This window comes from Punica granatum, chromosome 1, assembly GCF_007655135.1.
Source record: "Punica granatum isolate Tunisia-2019 chromosome 1, ASM765513v2, whole genome shotgun sequence".
Taxonomy (NCBI): Eukaryota; Viridiplantae; Streptophyta; class Magnoliopsida; order Myrtales; family Lythraceae; genus Punica; species Punica granatum.
The window spans coordinates 17,134,353-17,143,901 of NC_045127.1; the positions used below are offsets into that span (position 1 = coordinate 17,134,353).

The following is a 9,549-nucleotide window of genomic DNA, read 5'->3' on the forward strand; positions in this document are numbered from 1 at the left end:
CAACACAGATGTAGCCTGAAACAGTAACAGATTGTTCATTTCGGGAATCATACAGCACCCGAATAGCCCCCCAATACTATCATGGTTTCAGATCTCCAACGATAATAACCCACTTCAAGGAGAGGCCCAAGCAGTTCTCCTTGCCCAAACAATAACTGCAGAGAGAGGAATGACAAAGATTTGGCTACGCAGCGACGCCTTACTACTTGTAGATGTCATTTTGCACCCACATAACACACCGTAAGAGATTAGGAACATAATTGCGGATATAAACTCTACTCTCAATCTTTTTTCAGAATAGTAATGCTCATGGATCCCTAGGACAGATAATACTCTTGCTCATGACTTAGGCCACTTCGGCTCAATGTCAAATTTTCAATCAATATGTATTTTTGAAGGGCACCTGAACCTAGATCCATTGTACAATGTAGATGCTACTTCTCATTAATGAAATATCATATTTAGCCACAAAAAAAAAAAAGAGCATGACATCTTACCACAATAAGATTGGATCTAGCCTCACCCCGTCGAGATTGATTTGGAAGCTCATCCGGAAGTCTAGAGTGGAGCCGTGGAGGCTTGATAAAGGTAGTGTCCGCGTCGCGAGTCGGGGAATATATTTACAAATAAATGACAAATATCTTTAATTTTTACTTTGACTACTAAGTGGTGCACAGGTCTTTTGTGTAAAATCTTGTCCCACTCCTAAACTATTCCGCAGTCCAAAGTCCAAACAAAACCAACAATTAAACCACAATTTCAGCTCTTATTCCCATTCCCATCAATTCTTCCATTCTTAGTCTCCTTCGTTCAATTCTTATCCCTCTTATCCTCAATTCCATGCATGCCATTAAATTCTAATCAGCCTCAATTCCTATCCGATTCCCTTCAACCAAACGATTTCCCATCAGACAAACGAACCGGAAGGATTTTGGATATTTCGGCATGTGTGCATGCCAAAAACTGCGACAAATAATTAATTTTTGTCCACATACTATGTACCAGATTATATTCTGCAGCACTACGACCAAATTTATATGATCTATAATTAACTGAAACCCCAACTGCATAACGACATGAAACCGATCGTCGTTAAAACCAAATCATCGTGTTACTGCTGTGGAGGAGAAAAAGGTTTGTAATTATTGGCTCACGAGTTGTACGTTAAGACACCGAATTCACCCAAAAACGAAGCACGGTTGGCAGTTTTTTTCCATACAAGGGACGGGATATGCTTTCCACAGATCTAAAAAAATACTCAAACCGCAAGTGAGCTAAGGAGCAGTCAATTGCAGAAACATATAATACCACCCGTATGCCCACATGGCAAAAATGATAAATGAATCAATTGCTTTTAAGTTTCATTATTCCATTGAATTGACGTTGCACTTGCTCTCCCGACCCACTAGGTTTGGTCGGGTCCCATTCTTTTTCTCCAATTGAAAAAATCTCTGTCGACATAATTATATTATAGTTCCCAACAACACAACCTTCAATTCCCCTCGTTTTAAAAGAATCAAAATCCCAGCTTGGATCTGATCATAAAGCATCTGAATCCTTAGCGAGACCCTACGCTGTCCAATGTGAACAGCAGAGGCTCCAGAGTCCAGACCCCAATCAAAGCTCAACTTTTATGCGTTCACAGAAAACAACAATTGCGTCTTCTCCTCTGTGATTCGCAACCTAAAGCATTCTCTGTTTTTTCTATTCTAACTCAATGATTTAGGAGACTTAGAATGCATACCGGTAAATGGCATCAGCAGCCCCATCTTCATCATTGCTAATACCTATCACATTAGCCACCGCTTTTGCTTTTTCTGAGCCGTTGCTTAGGGCGACCCCCAGAGAAGCCAACTCAAGCATCTCCACATCGTTTTCCCCATCGCCAATGGCCATTATCTGTTAAGAGGGGACAAACAGAGAGATCAATAAAAAGAAATATTCACTAGTGAAAGCTTGAAGAAGATCCTCTCCCATACTTCCGCTCAAAAATTTAGACGACTTGCAGTAACTTGTACTATCGTAAAAGCCACTTAATTCAACCATGAATCTTACCCATTAGGAACATTTACCTTGGAAAGATATGATCAGTGGAAAAAGATAAAGAAAAGCTTAAGTTTTGACCACAGCTCAAAGAAGAATCATTCGTTATCTGTTGCTTTGGAAAGAGGTTGAGATAGAAAAGTTTTGAAAGGCACAACTCAGATAGACAATGTAACTTAGTGAAAGAATTTAGGCCAAATTCAGTATAGCGAAACGAAATAAGAATGCAATGGATTCACTGTGCTCACTTTCCATTCTGTCATATCAGATGAGACATCTATTCTATACAACAAAGCATTGTCACGACAATCTCAGAATTAAGTAAATAAGTACTATGTAATGCAGGACAACCTCCTCGGCACTAGCACCCAAGTGATCAAGAAGCATTCTCACACCACTCCCTTTGGATGTCCCTGGAGGAACAATTTCCAGCATATCAGGCACAGCTTGGACAACATTAGCTCTTTCTCCAATAGCTTCTGACCAATATGGTCTCAAATTTGTGGCCACTCCCTCAGAAGTATCTAGAAAGATCATCTTCTGCAAATAGCAGTAAGTGTCAGTTGAATTACACTTTCAAGATCATTCAGAAATGCAGACCAAGGATGCTCAGAATTCAGACAATTCTTATTCAAAATAGATAATTCTCATTTCTTAGCACGTTGGATGTGAACTTTGTGGAAGAAACATCATATACATAACCACACAATTTTTATGTGACCTCCGAATCCTGACATGCAGGAATATTAGCATGATTTCCTCTCTATCAAGCTCGATGAACTTTTCAAGGATACCCTTTGATTCCCTCCCCCCACCAACCCAATATTGCATTTGATTTCCATTCAAGTCATAATTTTATATTCCCAAGCCAAAATGCAAAAATGTACAGCAATCATTAAAGCAAGGCATGTTTTGAACAGAAGCATCATTTTTTTGCTAGAGTTTTATCTTCAAATTTGCCAACAGCTACACCAGAGAAGGTAATCATTCCTCTGTTGCCATACCTGGATGTCTGCAGTAGCCAAGAGACGCTCAACTGAAGGCATGATTTCTGCCTAAAGATATAAATATATGCAATTAGTATCTCCACATGCAAGATCAAGCAACTAAAATTCATTTATAGTAGTATCCACCTTTGGCTCATGATATACAGTGTGTAACGAGTTGACAAGGGGATGTTCAAAAAGCGTCAAGCATCGATCCTCACAAAATGCAATAAGAGGAACTTTTTGCTCTTGAGAGTACAAAAAAGCCTGCAATTTCCCATTTAAGAGGGAGGGAGAAAGACCAAATGTCTCAATAAGCAGTCAAGATATAAAATGTGGAAAAAATATGTCTGTATATACACAAACTTATTATCTAGTAACCTTCTTGGAACAATTAAGACCTTGGGTTTTTAAATTCTCCACCACAGAGTTGTGGGGCAATGACGAAGATCACATGCAATCTTCCCATAGATTATGCAATAAAGATGATAAATATGTGCAAACGGCACTTCTAATCATTTTGATCAGTTCTGAGCACCGACAGACTAAGCAAAGATTTAAGTACCTACCTCTCTACAGACACTTTGATCCAAGTTTCTCCTAAAAATCTCTCGGCCCTGCCTACCATAAACAAGCAATCCCTGCAAACAAGAATAGGCAATAAGAAAATGAGACCTAGCATTAAGACGTGTTCGAAAGTAGAAAGCATCTGCCGTTTTACGGGACTGACTTAACAACAAAGATTAGAACCTGTACAAAGACGCCAGGTGAAAGCTCTGAAATGACTCCGTCTCTTCCAGCTAAATCCACAGGCTTCATGATGTTTATTACAGCTGGACGAGTCTGCTCCATAAAATGATATTTAGATGCAACAACTAACGGAAATATAAGTTTCCAGCTACATAAAGAGCAGAGGATCAACAGTATGGTAGATTTACAAAGTTAGAAGAAGATAAGGATCAAGATGTGGCTATACATGAAGACTGAAAACCGTGAAAGGACATGCAGATAGCAGAAGACAGAAGCATTAAAATTTTTATTTTCCCTTACCTTTCCAGTGGCTATGACCACTTTTACACCCCTCGACAAAGCCTCCTTCAGGGCTTTTGCGGTGATTGAAGAAATTTGACTTTTGCTGTTCAATAATGTACCTGTCAACTTGCAAAAAGATATACACTTACAGACCATCAACAAAATTGAAGAAATGGAGAAGAAAACAGCAAAGGAATCTGACCATCCATGTCGCAGAAGATGTAGCTGAATTTCGGTTTATAGAAACGAAGACTGCCTTCTTTCTTCCTGTCTTTTAATGAAATGATATGTCAGACTTTCTTTAACAAATATTCAAGTAGTAGGCAAGGAGTTTTAGCTAAAAAAAGAAAAAGAGAAATAAAGGGCAAGATGGGAGAACTGACATTGCCAATTATTCCTTACAAATAAAAGATCGGGAAGAAGCTGATAGAGAAAGAATTACCAGTTGCATTCTCCTTATATGGACTTCTATCATTCTGGGAATCATATGCACTTTGAATTAGTCCTTTTCCTTTCCACCCCAGACTTTTCAAAAGAATTTCCTCCTCTTTCTCCATTTCTGTTTCTGCCTCTTCACTGAGCTCATGGTCAAAACCCAAAAGATGTAACAATCCATGAACCTGCATCAGATGAGGTTTTTAGAACTTCTGACCATCTTTCCTTCTTTTCTCTTATTCACAACAAACTACACATGCGCTACATTGTGATATATATATATATATATATACAGAAAAAAGAAGAAGAAAAAGAAAAAAAAATTGAAACATATCCTCAAAAGCTTAAATCCAAACGTTAACTTAAAATCGGGGAAATTTTCTTTTGCTCTCTCTCCACGAGCCTTTGAGGAAAATCATAGGAGGAAATAATTCAACTAAGGTTGTTAACAATATCAATATAGACCATACACATGTAACCTGAGGCATCTAGATTGAGTTGTTGGTGCCAATTGACTCTTCTAACCATTACCTATCCCATACTAATATATATGTTCATCCTTTTATTCTTTTTATCAGAACAGCAACTGATAATTGTAGCCAGAGAAAGAAATTGTGTTCGAGTTCACACCTACCAGAAGGATCCGTATTTCATCGAGGAGAGTGTGCCCTCTTTCTTCCGCTTGTCTTGCTGCAGTCTCGACAGATATGACTATATCACCCAGCATAAGCTACAAGAGATAAAAGAAATACCAAAAGGAGCAACCTAAGGCTTACAATTTTCAGCGTTGCTTGACCAGGAAAGCTCTTTGCTATATATTTCCCCTGTTTTTTTTCATCCAATTAACGAAGGCGATAAACAATCATCTGGCGAAGTGCACAAATGCTTACAATTGGGAGCTTCAGCTCAGGAACATGCTGTGACATGGACAGGACGTCGGTGGCATGGTCTTCATCCCTCCACTCTTTATTCAGTTTACGGATGAACTCGTCGTTGCAGAGAAGTACGGACAGCTCAACGCTTTGATAACCACCGACATCCTGTATAGCAGTGTCCCTCGTCTTGTAGTTCGAATCTTTCAATCCATCAAAAGCCAACTTCATCGCCATTGGAACATTAACACGAAGCAAATCCGCAATGCTCTGAACGAGAGAGTCGTATCAGCAAATTAACCATGAAGAATGACTCATGTGTTTCGCGATGTCAATAGCTAGAATTCAATAGCTCCCATGTCGAATTACCAGAATCTCGGGATCATCAGGTAGGTCGTCTTCGATGCAAATGCTGACGCTGAGCTCCAACTCCCTCTCCTTGCTCTTCTTCGGCAGCTGCCTCCTCGCCTTCCTGTACCCTCTCTGGGACGCCGACGCCCTAGCGAAGGCCCTGGCATCCCCACCTCTCCAGAGACCTCCGGTTCCCCGCCCCAACAGCGCGGATTTCTTCAGGGGCGACGCGGCATAGTGGAAGGCCCGCGGGCGGAGCGGGGCGGGGGGACGGGGAGGGGACTGGAGGGAGGAGAGGGAGGAGGCGGCGCGTACCAGGGCACGCGCCATGGTGGTGGCGGAGGAGGAGAAGTAAGAGCGGACGAGCATAAGAGCTTTTTCACTCACTTTTCCTTCCCCGTTAGTTGGGGGAAATGTTCAATGGAGAACAGGAGGCGACCGTGAGTGACCTCATCATTGTAAGGATAACCGTTCTTTGTTAATTTGTAATCCTCCTATTTTGTAAACTTCCTAATTTGGTCCTCTCTATTCACAGAAAGTTTTCAGTCCGCTCCTCTGCGCTGCTCTCCCGTCCCGCTTGGGAGTAGGGCTGACAATTCGTGTCGTGTTGTCTTTATACGTGTCATATTTAAACGGGTTCATGTCATCAAAGTCATAACCCGTACATGACACGATTATTAAACGAGTTAGGTTTTGGAAACACGAACACGACCTGTTTATATCAGTGTCAACCCGGACACAACATGTTTAAACCTGTTTATAGAAATGTGTCATAATAGGTACACGTGTCCATACACGACACGATTATAACCGGTTACCCGACACATTAACAAGACCCGTTTATTCGATTAGTCCGGTTACACGGACACGTTAACACGACTCGTTTATCCGATTAACCCGATTACACGGACATGTTAACACGACCCGTTTATTCGACACGTTAACACGACCCGTTTGTTTGACACATTAACACGATTACGACCCGTTTATTCTGAACAGAATTTTCTAAAAAGTTAACCATGCTCATTTCATTCATAGAAATGGATCATAATCTAGGAAGTACAAAGATCATGAGATATAAGTCTAGTCTTAAAATAGATTACAATAACTTGTAATAGCATCATATCATTGATGCTTCCAAAGTAGGCATTCATCATTAGAAGGAACATAAACACATATAAATATATATGTTCACAATCACCTTCAAAACTTTTATCTAATTGTCCAGTCATCTTGAAGAGTTGATCGAAATAGGGCTTGCAGTATAACACTCTGTCGTAGAAGGAGTAACTACTCAGCTGCAGATCATACATGAAGTCAGACACTGAACGACATAGGAACCGGAGAACTCAAACTCGTCTCAAACTTATCGATCTTCAAAAGAGAAGGCCATAACAAGACAATCATTCCAAGATGCAGCTATCGACGAATATCGAACCATTGACCAGACAAATCAATTTTAGGGTACTAATCAATGAGTTACCGTCACAAATCATGATCATCGAACTGGTCCTTGATGTCAAATGGAAAGAACTAAAACACAGATAATACAAAGTACCAGAAAACAGAAACTTCAGCTTCAACCAATTCTCCCTAGTGTTTCTGAACAGATTCATAACCTTCCCAACATTAACTCGGGCACTATAAGAAGCTCGAAAAATGTTACCGGAACCCGGAAGAGCACTGCTTCTATTACCTTGAGAGTGCCCTCGCAGTGATGGCATCTGAATTGATGACTCCTTTAATTAACCACAGTATTAGACCCTTGAGTTGATGGCTCCTCGCTAATATTTAAGTTCATCACATCCTGTGTAAGTTAATCCACAGAAATCCCACAACCATCTACATTCACAAAAGAGAGAGATCAACAAATGAACTTTAGAAATCAGAACTGAAAAGTAAACTTACCGGCTAATCCATAAACCCAATCTCGAGAGCACATGAGTGCTTCCACAAGGTCGGGTTTCAAAGAACTCTGATACTGATCGAGAACACGACTTCCACAGCTGAATGCTGCCTCGGAGGCAACCATGGATACGGGAATACTGAAAATATCACGAGCCATCCTTGCAACTGTTGGATATCGTTGGGAGTTAAGCTTTCAATACTCAAGAATGTCCAAGTCCGTCTTTCTATCGCTCCTTATCTCATCTAAGTACTTTTCCAACTCAGGCTTTTTCGATGACACTGAATACACATTATTAGCATAATCATCTAACTCCTAATAAAAAATTAAAAATAACAAGGAGAATGAAATGACAACAAGAAAAAGAAAATACATGGAAGACAAATACAAATATTGATAAAGTAATACACAACATTATTAAAAATTTTACCTCTAGCATATCTACAGATTCTGACTCTTGATCAGGATCTGGCACGACCTTCTCTTGTAATGCAGATGTTCGATTCACCTTTTGATGTGTTGTATATTGTTCATACAATGAGAATAATTTGTCTCGAACAGTCTAAAATTCTGAAGATTAACTACCATATAACTTTATGGAACTCCAATCCATAAACTAAGGTTTATACCTAGAGTCCAATATCACTACAATCGATAAAATCACAGAAAATTCAGACCAGTACTTTTCAAATTTCATAAGCATCCTCAACGATATTGGTCTCAGATCTTCATCTGTCCCATCACTATACTCATTGAGCATTACATATGCTTTGAAAGTGGAAGGAAAGTATAGATTTGCAGTCGGATACTTACTTCCAGAAAACAAGTTCGTAATCTCAAAGAAAACCCTCAAAAACTTCTTTATCTTCTCAATCTTCTGCCACTCTAATGAGATAGGACAATTTGTATAATTGGAATCACATAACTCTAGGTGGCAAAATGCACGACGATAATAAAATGCACTTTTAAGCATATGAAATGTTGAATTCCAACGAGTAGGGACATCTTACCTCAAGCCTTTCTTCGGATTCAAAGACATAAGCTTCACACATTCAAGAAACTTTTCTTTTCTAACTTGAGACCCCTTAACATATTTGACACTCTCCCGCACTTTGTCTACCGCAACATCAATATCTTTTAGTCCATCTTACACAATCAAATTAATGATATGGGCACAACATCGTTGATGAAAGAATTCACCTTTTGCTAGGAGTGCATCATTCAAATTTAAATGCGATCTCAACAAGCTCACGAAAGTGTCATTGGCAGAGGCATTATCCAAAGTAATAGAAAACAATCTTCCCTCAATACCCCACTCAACTAACAAAGAGGTAATCTTATTGTTCAATGTCACGCCAATATGTGGAGGTGGCATCGGGGAGAAATTCATAATATTCTTTTGCAAAATCCAATTTTTATCAATAAAATGTGCAGTCAAAGAGAGATACCCATTAGTAGCAATCGAGGTCCACAAATCAGATGTTAAACAAATCCTACCACTAGCTTCCTCAAGCAAGCTCTTAACCTGTGACTTCTCTTTTTTATAAACTTTCAACACATCAACCATTGCAGTATTTCGAGATATAATAGGAGCACACTCATGAAAATATGAGAATACATATCTAATTCTAGCATACTCCACGAAGGCAAGAGGCAGATCATGCATAATCATGGCAGCAATCAATAACTCACGAAAGCGTTTAGGATCAAATGTAGCATTTCTCAAAGAAATATCATGGTTTATGAACAACTAACCAACATCTCGTGTATCCTTACAAATGCATCTTTCACTATGCCTTTTCAGATTTCCAGTCCCATATTGACTATTGCAAATAAAAATAGCGCCACACTTCTTGTACTTACAACGACTCTTACCATCAATCATCTTTTCTGCCAACCTCTCATAAAAGTGCCACACAGGTGA

At 39.5% G+C, this 9,549-nt stretch overlaps 1 protein-coding gene across 1 annotated transcript; it reads right to left on the reverse strand.

Moving 5' to 3' along the window:
* Window positions 1–1,324: 1,324 nt before the first annotated feature.
* LOC116199992 (endoribonuclease YBEY, chloroplastic) lies at window positions 1,325–6,146 on the reverse strand. The gene is made up of 12 exons (XM_031530626.1): window positions 5,738–6,146; window positions 5,387–5,638; window positions 5,131–5,226; window positions 4,504–4,681; window positions 4,264–4,332; window positions 4,080–4,180; window positions 3,780–3,872; window positions 3,599–3,670; window positions 3,177–3,296; window positions 3,048–3,098; window positions 2,395–2,583; window positions 1,325–1,899 (listed from the first exon to the last, which is right to left on the reverse strand). Exons 1-12 carry the CDS (start codon window positions 6,086–6,088, stop codon window positions 1,732–1,734), a joined length of 1,740 nt encoding a protein of 579 aa, XP_031386486.1. The 5' UTR covers window positions 6,089–6,146; the 3' UTR covers window positions 1,325–1,731.
* Window positions 6,147–9,549: the final 3,403 nt, after the last annotated feature.